The sequence below is a fragment of the Diabrotica undecimpunctata genome, chromosome 1 (assembly GCF_040954645.1).
Source record: "Diabrotica undecimpunctata isolate CICGRU chromosome 1, icDiaUnde3, whole genome shotgun sequence".
In the NCBI taxonomy this organism is placed as follows: domain Eukaryota; kingdom Metazoa; phylum Arthropoda; class Insecta; order Coleoptera; family Chrysomelidae; genus Diabrotica; species Diabrotica undecimpunctata.
The window spans coordinates 185,318,599-185,339,928 of NC_092803.1; the positions used below are offsets into that span (position 1 = coordinate 185,318,599).

At 33.2% G+C, this 21,330-nt stretch overlaps 1 protein-coding gene across 2 annotated transcripts in view; it reads left to right on the plus strand.

Annotated features, from left to right (window-relative positions):
- Nucleotides 1-21,330, plus strand: part of LOC140441615 (cilia- and flagella-associated protein 69-like) — a 32,266-nt gene that overhangs the window by 9,615 nt on the left and 1,321 nt on the right. Inside the window, exons 6-13 of one of the 2 annotated variants that reach the window (XM_072532459.1) lie at nt 1,549-1,697; nt 1,988-2,163; nt 4,544-4,698; nt 7,282-7,598; nt 9,085-9,283; nt 13,938-14,152; nt 16,571-16,774; nt 20,011-20,232. In XM_072532459.1, coding sequence (XP_072388560.1) covers nt 1,549-1,697; nt 1,988-2,163; nt 4,544-4,698; nt 7,282-7,598; nt 9,085-9,283; nt 13,938-14,152; nt 16,571-16,774; nt 20,011-20,232 — 1,637 coding nt within the window. The remainder of the gene's footprint in view (nt 1-1,548; nt 1,698-1,987; nt 2,164-4,543; nt 4,699-7,281; nt 7,599-9,084; nt 9,284-13,937; nt 14,153-16,570; nt 16,775-20,010; nt 20,233-21,330) is intronic. The other variant, XM_072532467.1, reaches the window with a different exon arrangement.

Below are 21,330 nucleotides of genomic sequence, written 5' to 3' on the forward strand. Positions count from 1 at the left end.
CAGTAGAATGGAGAGTCGGCTATTGGTGCGCACCTAAGGCCAAGTCAGGTTATTGCAATTCAGTTTCCAACTTTTTTGAAGACTTACTTCAAGAACTTAGGTATATTGGCAGCGACTGCATTCAATAAATGGTTAAACAGTAGAACAGTGAAAGACAAAATTTCCAATTAATTCAAAGCTCATAATTGCCCGACCTATTGGGCTAAGGGTGTGCATATATCTTTCTGGACTATTTTCTTTTCTACACATGACATTAGCCCATTGACAACATATCGAACACTTGTACCATACCTGGTCTTTTTTGCTACCATCACCATATAATACACATAAGTCATTTTCATCTGATACGAGATCGTCCAACTCATGATTATCGCATAGTTCACTTTCTGAAACATCTTCGGAGCTGCTGTCTTCATAAATCTTCCTTTTTGCTCCTTTTTCTCATTTGGTGGTTTTCTCTTTGCAACTTTGTCCATTGTGTCGCATGTTTAAACAGTATTGCCTTTTCTTTTTTCAATTTCCATCTCAAGTTTTTCTCTGCTAGGCATTTCTGTTAATATTTTTTTTGTTTTTCCGGCAAGTCTTTTTTATTTTGGGTGATTTTGGAAGTGGAGACTTTCCAAAATGCTGCTGCTGGATGTACTTGGAACTGCAGAATCATTATCTTTTGTACTAGAGACTTGAGTTTGGTTGTCGCTGGAAGAGGTGGACAGAAGCGGTTCATCATTAAAAACAACAGGTGAATGGCCCAACGCGCACGATTAGCCGACTCTCCTCTACCCGCTGATAATGTCGATGATGCGATAAAGTAATTTAGTAACTTCAGGTAGCTAGTAGAAAAGGTCGGCTTAAGGAATTTTATATAACGTATTTTTATGTTTATTTGATAATATTAATTTTAAATGAATAGATTATTAAGTGAAAAAATTAATAAAGAAACTGATGGGGTGGTAGAATTAATTCATTATTATAGCTCTTTGAGCGACTCGTTATTCAATTTGTCAAAATTTTAAAAGTAGATATATAAATTTTTGTAATATTTTAATTATTATTTAATTCTTAAATAATAATTTTTGTTATGTTAAATTAATTAAATATCTATACTGTAATTGTAAGGTAAGATTTATTAAGAAAAATTATTTAAAGCTTTATGTTAGAAGTAAAGGAGTTATACCGTTTCTGTCCCATTTTATTAATTTCAAACTCATTTTTTAAACGTTTTTGGTGGGGGTAGAATAGTTTATCGGATCGTGGCGTATGATATATCATTGGAAAGCTGAGGGGTAGCAAATAAGTTGAGATAGAAAAATACATATGATGGCATTGCCAAAAGGGCATTACATCATGTCTCCGTTGTTATTGGTCCGATTGGAGCGTGTGATACGTTAAATAAAAGGGGAGAATATAACGATTATATTAAGATAGAACAACTAACAAAGTGACTACCAAAAGGATACTACACAGTATCTTCATTATGAATGAATATATAGTTACATACGAGATATCATAGGACGATATGCATGGAAATATAGCATAATTTTGTTACAGATTTGCTGAATACTACTTTTCAAGAAGTGTCAACGCTCGCCAACAATCTGCTAGTTTTGAAATGTACTCTTTCTGAAGATGATTTCGTCTATTTACAGTTGTTTATATATCTCGTTCCACTATACCTGAAATACAGAGGGGGAAAACTGGTAAATATGTTTTCTTATTGTTATATATTTATATATTTTCTTCGGTTAATTCGAAAGAGATAACAAAAATTACAGCGACAAGCTGCAAAAATGTAATGGGTATTATGAATAGTATTATTCAAGATATTTTTTTCGTAAATTGATATGTTTCTTCTTTACATATTTATGTTTCTACAGAATATGAGTGACTATAGAAAAAAACATGACATACATTTATTTTAAAACTATGGACACAAATCGTTTTTCTCTTAAATGATCTGTCGATGCAGTTACTTTTGAATATTTTTTAGATTTTAGAAAGAAGCAGGATTATTTATAGGTTGTTAAAAATCATCAGCTCTCCTACAGAAAAAATACCTAATCCTAGGGAACATGCTTGCGTTATCAAAGTCATCAGTTATAAAATGTTAAACGCTTTAGTGCCCCATTTAGAAGACGAATTTATCGAAAATTGTGGCCCTCCTATGTAAGTCAAATTGTATTAGTAGGATATACTTTGATTGTAATAAAATTTTAAGACGAGCCCTTTTTACGTGTGCGAAGGAGTACCTATCTAGGCTTTTTATAAAGCAATTTTTTCTGTAGACTGAGGATAGGCTCGTTGTCTTAATTCTTAACCTAGAATCAAAATTTACTTCCGTCTTTTTTAACGTTTGTACATCGATAGTAAGATCTTTTTTAAGTTTTCTGTACAAAAAATTAGAAAACATTTGAAAATTAAAATAACAAATTATGGTCAGTTTTGACATTTTGTATAACGGAAACTCCTTCGTTTGATATATAAATGGAGTCTTTCGCTGTGAGTGTATTGCTGTGAGTATAAAAATGTGAAAATTTTTAAAATGTTTTACTAATAACACTATTTATCGCACTTTAATATAATAGTCGAAGTGATAATTCCAAAAATCCAACATTGTATTTATATGAAATTATATTTATATGAAATTATGAAAATAACAATAAATATCATTTAATAGTTAATTTAATTATTATATAAACTAAATAAGATGTTTAAAAATAACAAGTTATATTATGTTTGCTCCTAACGCCACCTGGTAACGTATTAACAAAGGATACGTTGTGTACTTCTGACAGAGCTGCAAAATTCAGACGAATTATTAAATTAACAATAAAATAGAAATAGATATCATTTTAACGTAAATTTAATTATTATATAAACTAAATAAGATATTTCAAAATACTAATTGTATTTATATGAAATTTATGCAGATGGATTAAATATTATTTCCGTCAACCGTCCATTTATGATCAATTTTAACACCCTCAAAATCATTGATTAATGACCCCTATTAATGAATGATTTTCTATTAATGAACGATTTTATTATAGGCAACACAACATACATTGCTTGCATAAATTAATTAAACGCTCTGTGATTGGCAGTGACCTGTGGTGTAGGCAACCAAACATATACCTATTTATATTACCACTAAAAAATTAATTTAAAATGAAGTAGCCGCTGTTAGTACTATCTGTCATTGTATGTCATTATTTACTTTATTGTTTAAAATTCTGTGTATTTGAAAAATCAAAGGATGGATATTGATGAAGAGTTTAATTTAACTCCACCAGAATTTAACTTCTTCTATCACATAATTTACAGAGGTCCAAGAAGACTTAAATATAAATTTGTCAAAATGCTATACAGCAGATAATCATTTATCAATACCCTCCTTTAATTTCAGTAATTGTACTATTTCGAATATTAATGTTTACTACTTATAATAAAACTACCACTAAGGAAACTTTGACTAAAGTCAATTAAAGTTAAAAAAATTGTTGTTTATCGTTAAGTAAATAAATATTTAAACTAAGATATCTTTATTTCTAAAAAGTACGGTCGACGGAAAAGTTTTGTAACGAACTCGTGAATTAAAATGGCGATTAACAATCTCAAACATTAACGCGCTCGCTTCGCTCACGCGTTAAAATATCTCAATTGTTAATCGCCCTTATTAATACACTTGTTGGTTAAATAAATATTAATAATTTGATGAGATTTATGACTTTTAAATTTTGACAATCGTTGATAATCGAATCTTTTATTGACTGCTTAGCATAAATATATGATGACTAGAAACGAATTGATCGAGAGTAGTGAATCGATGTAAAGAACTGTTATTTTGTGACGCTACTCGATCTGAAATGTCAGCATATTCTAGTCTAAGTAACAGATCTAATTAGATTTTATACTACTGCGTTAGCTTTTTTGTTTTCTGGCCAGGATATAAACCATGGATCCATTAGATCAGTGGTTCCCAAACTTTTTTGAAACTACGGAACCCCTTTTTAACAAAAAAAAAACAATAGTTGGTGACCCACTGGTTTTATTATAACCAGTTCGTTCGCTATATAATAACGTTGACAGATCAATGGGAAGATCTAGTAAGTCGTCTAAGATTTCGTTCAGTTGTTTAATAGAGAAAAATGTTTTTAGTTGCGCCATCTATGATCCAATTACACAATTTCTGTCTTCTTACATTTTTCTTCTGAATTGAACCAAAAGAAGGCGCTACATTATTGCCTATTTTTTTTTGGAATTGTTAATTTGATTTTATATAAGCAGCGAAACGTGATTAAACAACAAACGTTGCGTTCTCCCGCTGTAATAAAGTGATGCATCAGTTATTTGTAATACGTTTGTTTTTTCATCTTTACCTCCTTATAAAAGTTTCTTTTTTTTTTTGGAAATCATTTCACAACCCCTCAGCTTTTTAACGCGATATAATAATGTGACGACCCAGGGGATCGTCACCCACATTTTGGGTAGGAATAAAAATACCACAAAAGTAGGACGGTTCAAAATATTTAATCTTTATTTTTAGCTTATTAAAAAACATTAGAGATAAAGTGAATACAGAAAGTGGACTGATTCTGCTTTCCAAATGTCTGGATACGTTAAGACAAATATTGCAATATGATCCCAGAAAATTTGTTCGACATTCCGTGTTATTCAATCATGGCGATGATATTATAATAGGTAAGTTTACTAAGTATACAGACATTATCTTGTTAATTGTGTGGTGTGTATGTGTGTGCGTGAGAGAGAGAGTTCTTGTTTTTGAATTGGATGCGAGAGGATCTGTTCCATTGTAATTATAAAAATTTGTAAAATGTGGTTACTTTTAAGGCAACGTAGATATATGTTTATGGACGCGGAACAGATTATTAGTCCATGCTGTGAATAAAAAATTCTTTGGTTTAAATTTGTATATGTGTCGCTGATTACATTTTGTGTACCTTTATGAACAAGGTTTGCTTATTTTATTTTTAATTGAGCGTTTATTGATTGTTTTTTTCTTTTAAACAACCGTGGCGACCTGATATTTGAGACTCGTGTAATACACTTAAACTAGGTCGAGTTTTCATTCTTTGTTTAATGTGAAATGTATACATTAACTATGTCGAATTATTAGTACTTTATTCAATTTGGAATATATAATAATTATTAAAATAATTATTACTCTTTTCTAGGCTAACTACCCCTTATTTTTTCTTCTTTATTTCCTTGCTATGTTTACATTACAATTAATTTACTTTATTATTATATGTCTTAAGATATTTTTCACATTTGTATTACGTTTATAACACGTCATAATAGGAAGAAGAAGCACAGACCGTCCGCGAATTAGTTGGTTAGATGGAGTTGAGACCGACTTAGGGATACTAGAGATCAGAAGATGGCAAGTTCTTCTTAACGTGCCCCATCCCTAAGGACATTGGCGATCATCATGGCAAATTTGACTCTATCTGCAGCCGTTCTGAAAAGTTCTATTGACGTTTTCCCACTCCATTGTCTCCGATTCTTCAGCCAGGACGTGCGTCTTCTCCCTGGTCCTCGTTTGCCTTCCACCTTCGCTTGTATGACCAGCCGCATCAATTCGTATTTCTCGTTTCTTAGTATGTGACCAAAGTAGCTCATTTTTCTTTTCTTAATAGTGTTGAGTATTTCTTTATCTTTTTTCATTCTTCGTAGCGTTTCTGCATTTGTTATGTGTTGTGTCCAAGATATTTTCCACATTATTCGATAACACCATATTTCAAAGTTAATGAGTTTTTTCTCTATCGCCTCTGTAATTGTCCAGGCCTCAACTCCATACAACAGGACAGAGAACACGTAGCATCTCAATACTCTAGTTCTAATTTCGATGTTGAGTTTTCCATTGTATAATATTGCTTTCATCTTATTAAAAGCACTTCTAGCTATCTCAATACGCCGTTTTATTTCCGTACTTCTATCCTATTCTTCAATTATTTCGCAACCTAAGTACTGATATCTGTGCACCCTGCCGTTTTTTCGTGATTCTTTACTATATTTTTTTTTTCATGGTGTAAAACTTTTCGCTTTTCCGTAAATGGATTGTCTTTTCACGCATTAGTGTCTGCAGTGTTGTTGTCAATGATGCTTTGTTTTCTTCATCAGTGCAGTTAGCAATTTTATCCGTCGTAATTGCAATGTTAGCTTTGAAAGTGTCGCAAGAGCTACATGTATCTTTACGTGGGTAGCCGAATGATATGTTGAAATTACTCACAAATATCTCATGAAATGTAGTGTAGCCTATTTTATTATTATTGTGTGATTCATTAAACATTCGATGAAATTTGGCTGTATTAAGTTCTGCATGTAAATATATTTTACTAGTACCATGCAAAGAATAATGAGATTTCCTACCTTTCAGGGACTGTATAAAGCTCATTACCATTGTTCTTGTTTTATCGCTCAACTTATTATGTCTGTTTTTATGACCGCCCCGTCCATCTTCTTTAGCATCGCCAAATTCAAGTAAATTTTTCTTTATGGTTTGAACACGGCGATTAGTGATGCCGTGTAAAGACAAAAATGCTTTATAGTAAACAACAGTATCTTGTAACGAGCCACTCACATTTACCCGAACTCTATAGCTATAAGAAGATTGATTAAAACTTGCTTCAGCTTCAGGGTTTTGGCTTCTCCGTCTACCAACAGGTATAACCGTGACAAGACCTGTTAAATATTTGTTTTGAGCATTGTAGTCCCCTAACTCATTGTACAAACGAAACCATGCATGGGTTCTTTCCAAGAAAAGCTAAAATATGGCGCCAATATCTACATTCCGACCAAAAATGGAGTCTGATCGTTCTTTCCCGTGGCCCTTCAATTGTAAGGATAATTTATTCACGGCCTGTGACGGTGATTATTCCTTTTTGTATTATCGTATTGATGATAGTATATTCCGTTGGATAATATAATTGTTGCTTTATATAATCACCTTTGTAATTATTTTCAACTTTAAATAAATATTTTTTGTAGTACGAGTCACATCGTATATTTTAATTTTGTAGAAATTTTTTCATATTTTTTTCTTTAATTTCAAATATATTCTACTTGCTTATTTTCTTCATATTACGTAATATACATACTTAAGTTGAAGGGGAGAAACCGGTTTATTCTAGACTGATCGTATATACCCAGACCTCCTTTCTGATATCCTCATATGTTTTATAGAGGTCATCGCATGTACAGAAAGCAACACAATGATATGTTTCTATAAATTAGTCTGAAATATTTTTAATATTGTTACAGAACTAAGTCAAACATTATTGGAATGGGAAATATTTACCGAGAGAGCCCAAGTTTGTTTACAGGAAATCTTTCCAATATTATCAATACTCTTCAGGAACAATGAAGCGATTACTAGGGTGCATAGTTTAACATTAGTAGAAATCTCCATTCGGTATTTACAAAGAATATTCAAACCAAAGCCGAATGAACCAGTCTATGACAATAAAATCATGATATCACTGATAGATTTTATATGGGAAGTGATAGTAAAAAACGAACAATTGAGTGATATGTTTTACAAACGAGATGGGGTCTATCTTATGCTGGATGTGCTCCAGGTATTTTCTTTATTTAACTATTCTAACCTTATTTTTGCTGCTAATCTCTTAATATGTTGTTTAAAAAAGTGTCTTAAACTAATTTTGATTCATAATAAACTCTTTCATACGTTCAGATATTTTACATTTTTGTGTAGGGGAAAACCAGGATCATTCGGCACATTTTGACTTTGGTGATCACAATCTAAAATATAGCTAATGATGATTTGTTCCACTTTTATGTGGAATTCATAGTGGAATGAAAGAAAAATTCACTAATTTTATAAAAGAAATCAATTTTTAGATTTTCTTATATAATTGCCAAATGACAACCGCCGGTGGGGAACATTCCTCTACGATGTGGAAATGATTCGACCCTTGTCTGGTTTGTTAAAAGTTGCTTATTTGATACAAAAAAAACACACTAAAACAAGTAAAAGAGGTTTTTTATTACCATTACGTTAAACACCAAACACCACCTCCAGTCAAGACCTAAAAAAAAAGTTTTGATATAGAACAATTATAATAATAATCATATACCACAAACCTGCGATATTGTTACGATTCCCATATGTTGGCACCTTACATGGCAGTATGAAATTGCATAATCAAAGACAAGACTTCGCATTTGCTTGTAGTTTAGCTCATAATTTAAGTTAGAGCATTTTTTTATCTATGATACAAGTTGTTCTTTTTAAACTGTTGTAAATATTTGTCTTGATGTATATTTGCTTGAAAACGACACATCTTCTTCACTTACCAGGTCAGAATCATCCCAGGCAGCCAGGATTTCTTCTTTAGAAGAACTTTTATACGTGATTATAATGTTTGTTGTGTAGTTTCACACAGTATTCTGGAGCAGCTTTATACTCACTAGGGCTTTTAAATAAAACTGCTTTAATAGCCAGGTTTATTCTCTCTTCACTTATGTCACAAAACAAACAAAATTAATATTTTTACATGGGAAACACTCGGCTAGTAGCCGAATGTTGCCCGTACAAACCAGCTGAATGTTCATCACCTGCACTTTAGATTCATTCTGTGCTGTAAAATTTACGAGAAAACTATTTGAGGTTATGTTTTACTATAATAATACAGATAAAATACTAGCCTAAAACTTATTACACAAATCAAAGATCTATAACAAAAACAGTGCTTACGAAATAAATCTATATAAAAACTTACCTTGAAGGCAGTATTTTACACTTTACTCGGAAAAAAAAACAATAAAAATCGTGGGAACGCCACAAGGACAACTAGTTCGCTAAACTAATGATTAACGATGTACTTCCAACCGTTTATACCAAAACTGGCGCCCATAGATTTTCCAATAGAGCGCCCAATAGAATTCAGAATTATAAATTCAGAATATCACTTTCCACTAAGAATGTTTACTAAATAATCTATTTTTGATACAAGTCTTATACTGATTTGAAATTATATTGCAGCACAAGATGACGTGTAAAATACTAACTTCTGTTTATCGCTACTTAATTTTTTTTTATAGGAATTCCCGGCTCCGATCAAGATAATCACTTTAGGAGCGCTGGTAGATTTATGCGATTTTGGTAAAGGTAAATGTATTCCCTATTTAATAACGTGGAGAGGATCGAATGGAATGACACTCCTTCCCTTGTTAATGGAAATATTTAGACTGGGAAATAAGTATTTGGACGTAAAAACGGGACGTCGTGGAGAAATAGCAGGTAAAAATGTATTGAATGGTAAAAAGGTTCATTTTAAAACTTGCTTTAGTTTTCATTTATCAGTGATATCGTTTTTCATACCTGAATGTTTCTATTTTGTATTGGCTGTCTCAAATACTGACAAAAATTTATACGGTTGGGTAAAAGCATTGGGAATTGTTGTCAGTTTATCTGTAACAATTTCTTTTTTTCTTCTTCTCCCTCTGCAGTTCATTTGTTAAAATGGCATCAACTTTTAAATTTGCTCCAACTTAACTTCAAAAAATCACGTATTCTCTGAGGAAAATTTGTTCGATTCTTTTCGATTTTTTCGTTCTGCGATTTTCGATTTTTAATTTACAATTTTCGTTTTTTGATTTTCGATTTTTGGTTTTCGATTTTCGAAACGAAACGGAACAGAGCAAATGGAGCTTCTTCTTCTTTGAGTGCCTCTCCTATCGGAGATTGGATATCATTAGGGCGATTCTAATTTTATTTACTGCTGTTTTGAATAATTCGTTAGTGGTACAGCCAAACCACTCTCTTAAATTTCTCATCCAGGACATTCTTCTACGGCCTAGATTTCTGCGTCCTTGGATTTTTCCTTTTATTATATTTTGTAGGAATGTGTACTTTTGTCCTCTCATCAGGTGGCCAAAGTATTCAAGTTTTCTCTTTTTTATATTCAGTATAACTTCTGGATCGTTATTTATTCTGCGTATTACCCCTTCATTTGTAATTTTATCCACCCAACTTATTTTTAGTATACGGCGGTAGCACCACATCTCAACGCTTTCAAGATTTTTAACATTCTTCTGTTTAAGAGTCCATGCCTCAACACCGTAAAGCAAAGTACTGAATACATAGCATTTAACCATTCTAGTTCGTAGCTGAATTCTAATATCATGATTACAAAATATTTTTTTCATTTTTATAAAGGTAGACCTGGCAATTTCAATACGTCTTTTTATCTCGTGATTTTGGTCAACTTTTGATTGATGAGGGTTCATTGATGAGGGTTCCCAAGTAGTTGTATTCGTTTACTTTTTCGAGTTGGGTACCGTTTATTGCGATACTAGTGTCATGTATTGGATTCTTACTGAAAGTCATATATTTGGTTTTTTTGACGTTCATCCTTATGCCGTAGTTATTACATATCTCATTCACACTTTCAACTAGATGTTGTAGATCTTCCGCTGTTCTTGCCATTATCACAGTATCGTCAGCATATCGAATGTTATTGATAACTTCCCCATTGACTATTATACCTTCGTTTGCATGTGAGAGAGCTTCTTGGCATATTTGTTCGCTGTAGATATTAAACAAGAGCGGTGACAAATGGAGCTAAACGGAGCGACAGGGAACTAAACGGAGAGGATCGGAACCACATCGAACTGAAAAAAATCGAACTGAACGAAACGGAATCGAATCTAGGTACACGGAATCAAATTCAACCGGACAGAACCGAACTAAAACTAAACAAAGCGGTACAGAGTGAAATCTAACCGAGAGGAACAAAGACGAACGGAATGATACGTAGCGAAACAGAACTAGATCCAATCGTCTAGAGATGTTCGTCTTCACTGCCTCTTGCAAAAATTCCTTTACGGGGTAGAACGTTTTATCCAACAAATATTTTTTAAGTCGTTTTAGAAATTATTGTTGACTATAAAATTTTTTAATGACGACGGTAAGTTATTGTAAAGAGGGAACAGCATAGTAAATCTAATGTATTAAATTTCGTTAAATTGAATTCTTTAAATGTAGGTATCTATCTTGGGTTATACCAACCTATTTTAGTCCAGTTACAGTGGCATTTTCCCTTTAAATTTTTTATAACTGCACCGATTTATCTGAAATTTTTACAGTGGGTATCAAATTACTCAAAAAATATAAGTTATATGGTTCCGATATGTGCTTCTACCCCTGGGGTGGTTGGCACCCCATCTAGGGGGTTGAACTTTTTACACTCAAAATAACCCCGCGAATTGATAGAGAATCAAATTTTAAACAAAAAATGTCATATAAATTTTTTTCGCTAAATCAATACTTTTTGAGTTATACGCACTTGAAAAAGTAAACTTTCGCAAAAAAAAAACATGTTATCCAATGATTTTGTACGAATAACTCAAAAACAAAGCGTTTTATTGAAAAATCTATAATGAACAAAAATAAAGCTTATAAAAAAACAAAGAGATTGTTTTTTTATTAAGTTTTATAAGTAGAATACTAAGCGATTTATAATTGTTTGAAGATGACTTTTTATTTTTGGGATACTATACTCGATGCATTTAACATCAGATATTGGAAAATGGACATCTTTTTTGATAAAAACTCATACAACACTTTTTAAAGAGCTAGAAAAAACCTTTAAAATGAGCTATGTTAAAAGCCATTTCGATTAAAACAAAGCGAAATACGAAGGAAAGAATTTGAATTACTCTAGCGTTTAAAAAAAAAACGAGCAGTATAAGTAACACTATTTCGATCAGAATTGAAATTAAACGTATATCTTCTACGTGAAAAGATACGTGAAAAATGGTTCTATATCAAAATGTAGTTTTTTTCTTAACGCAAATTTTGCTGACACACCTGTAATCAGCACTTTGGCCCTTTACTATTTAAAAAGAAAGAATTTTAACATATTTTAATCTACTTAGTCTTTAAAATTCTTAGCCTTTTGAAATTACCTTCAAAATATTTTTTAATGGACACTGTAGCTTAAAAATTAACTGAGTTATTTTAAAAAATTTTTGGACCATGTTATTTATATTTTGGAATATAATATATATATATATATATATATATATATATATATATATATATATATATATATATATATATATGTATATATTATATGTTATGTATATAATACATACATACATACCTACATATATATACATATATATATATATATATATATATATATATATATATATATATATATATATATATATGTATATATATATATATATATATATATATATATGTTATGTATATAATATAGGCACCCACAGACCATACAGAGTATGTATGGTTTGTGTAGGCACCGCTAAACTGAACATCTGCTTCAGAGAACTAACGAACACAGAGAAGCGACACTATTTTGAAGTTGCGTGGGCAAGCCGCCAATGAGTGCCAATGACAGGAGTACTTCAGATTTCGAAGACATTTTAGAAGCTGGGAGATACTGTATAATTTTGCTGTATGGCCTTGCCAAAGACACCCACATGAACAAAATGAATAAGGTCGAAAATTATTCATCATTACTTGAACAAATGCGATACGAATCCTTTATTAAAGCTACAACTAAAAATAGTGCACTTAAATTATCATCTCTTGTACCAACTGTAAGTGTCCTGGATGAGCATATCAAAAGAGTTTATTTACAAACTCAGATATGGCTTGGAAACAAAGAGATTGATATAACGGATTGGGGGTGGTTCAAGAGTGATGATATTTTACAACCAATAAAAATGAAAAGTTCCCTGCACCAGAAGAACTATTGAAAATGATTTTTTGCAATTGCAAAAAGGGTTGCGGCTCAGCGTGTGGCTGTCGTAGAGTAGGTAAATTTTGCAATGCTACGTGTGGAACATGCTCTGGCGACAATTGTCAAAACTGTCCTGCAATAGACGAAGAGGTGGAGTTAGAACACGACGAGAATGACGTTTCAGACAATGAATAATTTGATATATTGTAAATAATTTTTATTTTTGTAAATATATTTTGAATACTTTCTAATGTAAAGTATTTTCATGCATAATTTTTTACAATAAAAACATCATGAGTATACTTAATTTTTTTATTTAGACGTTTACCAAAGGGGAATTTGTTTCGTGAGCATAGAGGTGGTTTTTAAGGGTTGAAAATAAGCAAACAATCAAAAAATATTTTATTGATAAGAAAGGAATTTTTGAATATAAATGTACATTAAAAACTTTTGAAGTTGTTTAAAAAGATTTTTTTATATATTTTAACATAGGGGGTAGTTTTTAAGGGTTGAAGTATTGCAATCAACCAAAATTATTTTATATAAGCAGAGAATTACATTGTAGATGATATAAATGCACTACAAAAGCGTTTGAACCTGTTAAACGATTTATTACAATTATTTTTATTAAAAGGGGTGGTTTTTAAGATTATTTAAGGGTTGAGAATGTACACAATATCCATTATTATAATTGACAATATTTCAATTACCTAATTTAACACGATTTAAATCCATAAAATGCTTTAATATAAATTTTTTTCATTATTTTCAATAAGGGGTGCTTTCACCCCTTAAAAATAAAAAGCTCACCTAGCGCATATATAACTTTTGAAGAGGGAGCTAAGATAAGCCTAATTCCAAATTTTTAGCAAAATCGATTCAGTTATAAAAAATTTAGAGGTATTGACCTCTTTTCCTTCACAGTGACTGGAGTATTTACAGACAAATTTCAATTGTCACTGCGGAAATAATCTAGAGAATTCCTTTTGTATACGAACGATTTCAAAAATTATTGTAACAGTATTTTCACTCTTTTGAGTTTATTTTCGACATTATTTTTGTACCACTTTGACCTTTTCCAGTGTGAATTAGTATTATTTCTTATACTACTTTGTACTTTCACCTTTCAATCTGAAATAGTTTGGACGATAATATATTGGTATTTGAATGTGATTTTTATAGATGAAAAACATCCCCTGATGGGCAAAGATCAGTATATTGCCACGTTCACAGAAAATAAGCTAGACGCTAGCCCAGCAATGACGGATATGTTTGCCAGCTGCAGACCTAAAATATATGCCCTTCTAACTTTAATTCAAGACAGATACAAAGATATTTTGGACGTTGCTAATGAAGCCTACAAAACGTGGGATGATAATTTGCAAGCAAAAGATAAGGTTTGTGATATAAACTCGTTTTCATCGTTCTTGGCGTGTGCCTGAAATAAGCTACTGCGGAATTTTTAATATTCGTCTCTCTCTGATACACAGATGCGTAATTCAATTATGCGAGTCACATTCGTCATGGTAAAGTACGATGAGAAGGGAATGAAGAGACCACTCACGTCTCCCAGTATTGTAGCAATAACACCGATGCGTTTGGCCGATACGGTGTCGGTGATAAGTTCGGCCTCTTTACGAATACAGATAGCTGGCAGTGACGTGTTTTTTTTTAACATGTTACCCTGATCTGTGCAGGTTTGAAGTAGCTGATGAAATAGTTTTTATAAGTAAACAGTTTTTAATTAATTAATAGTTTGAGCTCTTACTGTGTGGAATTCCATTACATAAAATAATACTCTCGACACCTTAAAAATTCCAGTTTATTATAAATTAACTCTCTCTCTTCCGATACCCATTGCAATAATGACTTGTGGCATTGTTCTTGAATGAGCTGGCTAATAGGTTTATAATTGTAGCAATTACCATTGATATTTTATGTTGTTTTAGTCGATTTTAGTCAGTCATTGTTGGAATTTAATAAAAAAAATGCCGGGAAAGACGATAACAGGAGAAATGCGACAATGTGTAGTTCATTTATTGGAGTATTTTAAAAAAGAAAAAGAAAACAACGGACCTTGGCTTTCGTTATCATCGGTACATGAACGAGTAGCGGACGCTTTGAAAATCAGTCTTCACACAGTGACAAGAATAAAGAGTGAATACAAGACAGGGGCAGCTCTTACTACACCAGTAGAGTCACGTAATGTACAAAAAAATACTAATGATATCAGCGATACTATAAAAGGAGATATTAGAAATGTACTGTATGGCATGAAAGCAAAAGGAGAGCACGTTACAATTAAAGTTCTAAATACACAATTAAGAAACAAGCATCTCTATGACGGTTCTGATACAAGTTTGTGGCGTCTTATGAAAAATTGTGGGTTTTCATACAAACTAGAAAACAGTAGACGAGTGCTATGTGAGAAACCATGTATTGTCTCCAAACGACTGTATTTTTTGAGGCATTATATGAGAAATTTTTTAAGTCCAAGCCCACTTCAGTTCGTTTCTTTAGATGAAACATGGATATTCCTAAAAGGGGCATATAAACGTACTTGGCAAGATGACTGTGTGAAAAGCATCAGAAAAGGACACGAAAATACAGGTAAACGCTTTGTTGTTTTACATGCCGGAAGTAGGCAAGGATTTGTTAAAGATGCTGGATTACTGTTTTCTACGATATCGAAGAGTGCAGACTATCATGATTCTATGGATAGTCTATGGAAGAGTCTTTTAAAAAGTGGGTCTCCGAAAAGCTGATACCAATGTTGGAGGAACCATCTCTTTGGTTACTTTGGTTAATTATTATGGATAATGCCTCATACCATAGCTCTTTAATAGAAAAGTTACCGAATTCCAGTTGAAAAAAATCGGACTTACAAGAATGGTTACGAGCAAAAAAAATAATTTTTGACGACGATTCGGGCAAGACAGAGCTATTGAGTCTTTGTCGCCAGAATAAACCACAAAATACCAGGTACGTTATAGACGAGCTACTCCAAGAACATGGGCATCAGGTTTTGAGATTGCCTCCATATCACTGTCAATATAATCCGATTGAGTTGGTCTGGGGCATTTCTAAACAATACTATGATCGTCACATTGGAGAACATGGACGTGGAGAGGAAACAGTGAAAAAAGTTTGGGGCGATGCATTAGTTGAGGCAACACCTGCAGTGTGGGCGAGTTGTGTTAACTATACTGAAAAATTAATTCAGGACGACTGGGCAAAAATGGTCACATATGATGAAAATGAAAGTAGGATTATCATCGATTTGGCGGAAGATTCCAATGATGAAGACAGTTCCAGTGAAGACGCTGACTGATTAGCTAATTAATCAAGGTCAGTAAGTTGTAACAGTACAGAATTCGCTACAGTGCTTAAAACTTAAAAAATCTGTATCATTTTTTAATTAAAGTGGGTTAAATAATCAACACTTTTTTGGGTATATTTCAAAATTCTTTTAAAATGTACTTTTCGTTATATCCTGTCCTATTGTACTGCAAGCTAGAAAAATACTTCTTCGCAATTTATACGTATATTCCATTATTAGAAATTTAAAGAAAAATAATTTATAATTTTCTTTTATAACTATTATTTCGTTTGACATGCTACATTTTGCTCCGCCACTGGAGGAGGTAAACGAATCGAGCTTAGACAAGGAAAGACAGATGAAACAACTTATTGTAAGTGTTTTTACACGCACACGCCAAGAACGATGAAAACGATTATACATGATTTTTATAAATGTACAGTGAGGGTCACAATTATGGAATCAATTCATTTTTTCGAGAATTTTTTTTTTGCAGGTTACTTTACTACTAGCTGAAAACTTTCTAGGCCTAAAGTTGGGTGAAATGTGGGAGGAGTTAAAACTAAAATTTGAATTAATGAAATTTGAGCCACTACCAATAGATGCGTATATTATAAATTCTTTAGTTGAAAGGACTCACCAATGGGGAGCACAATTGAAAGAAGTTCAGATCGATATATTAAAACACGAACTAGCCGACGTAAGAACTCACAATTTTACTTGTTTTGGATTTTTTTTATTTTACGAAATTACAGTAATATCGTCTCAAATCTACAAGTATTCTATTATAAATGATATACATATTGTTCCACATTGATTGTTGTACTTGTATAAAGTTCTCTTTTCTTAATTAGTAACAAAAATTTATTTTCATAGTCTTCAAAGTTATGATATTATATGAACATAATATCGTCAGAAATTTTTAACTGAGTGACAAAAAATTCTTCTTCTTCTTCCTTGAGTTTTCCCTTGTGAGGGATTGCTGTTCGTTACTCTTCTTCGCCACTCATTTTTGTCCATTGTGTCTTCTTCAGTTAAACCTTTCTCTCTCAAGTCCTCTGCCACACAGTCCTTTCACCTTCTCCTCGGTTTTCATTTATCTCTCTTTCTTTCAACTTGGAGAAAAGTGCCGGTGTTTGAGATGGAATTAGGTATAATTCCGAGTGCTTTTAATCTTCTACTAACTTATACCGCCTATATTCTCTGAGGTTGTTGAGTGGACTGTATTATTTTGTGTATTGTCAAATGTCTTCTTAAGGTACCCGAAGCATATATATGCCGGTTTGTTATATTCTAATGGTTTCTCTTGCACTTAGCAATAGAATAAAAACATAAAATACTTGGGAATGCTTGGGAATGTCTTCGGATCGTAGGCTTACATGGAGGAAACACTTTTTTACCCAGCAGCAACAGTTGGGTCTTACACTCAGCAAACCATGTTGATTAATAAGCCGGAAGTCAAAATTGTCAATCGACAACAAAGTTTTAATATACTCGTATAAAGCAATTCTAAAACCCATCTTGAGTTATGGAATTCCCAACGATATGGACAGAGATTAACAGACCATTGCAATAATCTGGCTCAAACGAAATGGGACAACCAGTCGGATAAAGGCTTAAGAAAAGGCGCCAGCCTATTAACTATAAAATAATCGCAGAAACATAATAGAGTTAGAGGTGTAATTAAACCTTAAGGCATATATGATACTGTTCCAGTGCCAAGAATATTATTAGAAATTGTCAATGATAATTTCCTTCAAGCCACGCGTTAAATACTTTACATTAACTCATTAACCATTAACTCATTGTAACTACTACTACTACTATCGGTTCACAGCGTTCTCCGACGCCTTCCGACTCCTAACCGCCATTCTTCTCTATTTAACCATAGGCCTGGAGGGATTTCTCTTTCCTCTAGTTCTTTTTCAATTCCCTCTCTCCAGCTTCTGCTTGGCCTTCCTCTTTTTCTTCTTCCTTGTGGTGTCCACGTCAAAATCTGTTTCGGAATCCTGTCATCTCGCATTCTCTGTACATAGCCGCACCATATTAACTGTTTTGTTTTTATGTCCTCAACTATTGTATGCTTGACTCCCATCATTTCTCGTATTCTCTCATTTGGTATCCGATCTCTTCTTGATTTGCCTGCTGCTCTTCTCCAGAAGTCCATTTCTGTTGCTAGTAACAGTTTCTCTGTTCTTTGTGTCATTGGCCAAACTTCACTGCCATATGTGATTACACTTTTAAGTATGGTATTGTATATGAGTTGCTTGTTCGCTTTAGACATTGTTTGGTCCCACAGAATACCATTCATCACGGATATGGCTTTTCTATCCTGTATGTTTCTGTCTTTTATAGCAGCATCGAGTGTTCCATCTTAAGTTATCTTCATACCCAGGTACTTGTATTCATCACAGTGTCTAATTTCTACCCCAACGTCTAATATAATGGACTGCTTTGTCCCTCCAATACACATGGTTTCAGTTTTCTTAATATTGACTTCGAGACCCCATTTGTTATATTCTTCTATTAGCTTCCGAGTCATGTAACTCAAGTCGTCATGATCCTGAGCAATCAGTATTTGGTCATCAGCGAAACATAAGGTGTACAGTGTAGTCTCGTCATTGAGAGGGATTCCCATGCCATTACATTTTCTTTTCCACAGCTTGAGTGCTTGTTCCAGATAAATTTTGAAAAGAGTAGGCGAAATACAGCAACCCTGCTTAAGTCCTTTCGTGACCTTAAATCCCTCAGATATCCTTGATCCAGTCTTAATTTTTGCAGTCGTTCCATTATACAGACTTTGGACTGCTTTGATAAGACTTAATATATGATATAACTTACTACTCGTTGTAACTATATTATATATTATAGAATAATATTTAGCAGCAGTTTCCCAGGTATTTGAATGATATTATTCCTTGTACTGTTAACATGACTAATGACTAATCTGGTGCTAAATCGAAATATTGCTGTTGATGGAAGGGATATTGTGCAGACTACATCGTATAACTACCTACGACATGAAATTCGGTTGGGCAGAGATAACTAGACATGTGAGCTCCACGTCGCATAGGATTAGCCTGGGCAGCGTTTGGTAAATTAAACTATGTATTTAAATCGGATCTACCCGTATGCCTCAGAAGGAAAATCTTTGACCAATGTGTGTTACCTATGCTCACTTATGGAGCGGAAACATTAACACTCACAAAAAAGGCAGTTAATCAGATTCGCGTGACTCAGATGGTTATGGAGCGCCAGATGTTGGGTGTCTCTCTAAGAAACCGAATCCCAAATGAAGAAATACGTCGTAGAACAAAAACAACAGACGCTATCGAAATAATCGCGTCGTTAAAATGGAATTGGACAGGCTACGTTGCCAGATTATCAGACAACCGATGGACAAAACGTATTGTCGAGTGGAGACCAAGGCAAGAAGCAATACGGAGCAGAGGACGCCCACCAACTAGATGGCCTGACGACCTGAAGCGTGTGCAATAACTGGATGCAAGGCGCACAAGAGAGAGACAGATGGAAAGAGCTGAGGGAGACTTGTCCAGCAGTGGACGCATAGAGGTTGATGATGATGATGATGACTATAAACATTTTCGTACAATACAAGGCTTAAGCTAATTATTGATGTCTTTTTCGTTCTAAAATATAGATGTATCAACATGACGATCATGCTGGAATGAAATGTTTGCTCCAGAGTAGTAGTGACCTTTTTTTTTAAACGTTTGTTGGCAAATATGTTTTTTTATCGGCTGGTGCTCTCCATGTATATCTTCAGGTCTGTTTGGCAATTTATATCAGATTTTAGTTATAAGCATGTCGCATTCCAAACAGAAATTCATTTTGCCTGGAAAAAGATTTTTTGTTCCTCAATACCCTTTTCATGTAAATATTTTATGAAAATACATACGTAATATTCTTTTTCAGAATCTCTTGGATGAATTAAACACCTATCAACAACTAAAAGACGCCCGCATATCCGAAGCTCTAGAAAGCATGAAAGAAGCGAAATACCTGGCCAGATGTACTGAACGTATATTCCGAATTGCTCAGACTTACAAGCAAGCAGCACAAGCTGATAGATCCGTCGAAGAAATAGCACACGGACCACTACTTCATAAAACATTTTTATGTAATTCACGTGTTACTGTAAGTATCTCATTTAAGAGTTTATATTCTTCTTTATTAATCTTGATTTTAATGATTCTACTAACGGATGTTTACTATACATGTAAACATTCATAAACAAAGTAAACAATGAGTATACAACATCATTAAGCAGAGACCTGTGTATAGTAGTGAGCGTTTACGGAGGCTTATTTTAATCATATATGTCACTTTTCACATAAAATCTCATTTAATATGTCATTTTACTTGATTATTGATATTTAAGCATGGCACCAATTTTTCTGTGTCGTCGTATGATCTACACTGACCGGCAAAAAAAGTGGCCACCTTATAAATTTCCGAAAATAAAAATTCATTTGAAGTTTTATGCATTGTTTCATATTGTATACTCAACATCTCTCATTTTTAAAACAAAAAATGGCCATTACTGCTTGATTCCTTAGCATAATTTATTTAATTAGAAGGCTACGAACGGAAAAAATGTTTAATAAAATCTTGAGGAATACTTTTATGTCTTGCAGTTCTGCAAGACTTTCTGGCTGGCCTGGCTAACTTCTTACCCAACGATGAAGTTCATCCCAAAGATGTTCGATGATATTCAGATCAGGGCTGCATGCTGGCCATTCTAGAGTATTAATTCCTACTTCCCTCAAGTAATTTGTCACGATTCTTGCAGTATGCCGCCGTGCATTATCATGCATAAAGACGAAATATTCTCTAATAAATGGACCAAATGAAACTACTGCTTCGTCAAAACATCCTCTATATACCGGTGAGCATTCAGGGGGTCATTGATGAAAATAAGTTGATTTGTAGCTTCAAATGAGATTCCAGCCCAAACCATGACACCACCACCGCGAAACTTTCTTCTCTGAGACATACAATCTTGGCATATCTTTTATTTCTCCATCTCCCTCTCGGCCATCGCCAGACTTCAAACAGACCCGCGATTGCTCAGTACAAAGAATTCGGCTCAAATCCTGTATATCCCAGTGTTGATGTTGTCGAGCAAAAGTTAATCGATTCTCACAGTGTCTGGGTTGTAATTCGGGAACAATTCGTCTTCTAACTGTTTTTTCACTAACATTAACATTTTGAACCTCCTGCAGACGGTTTTTT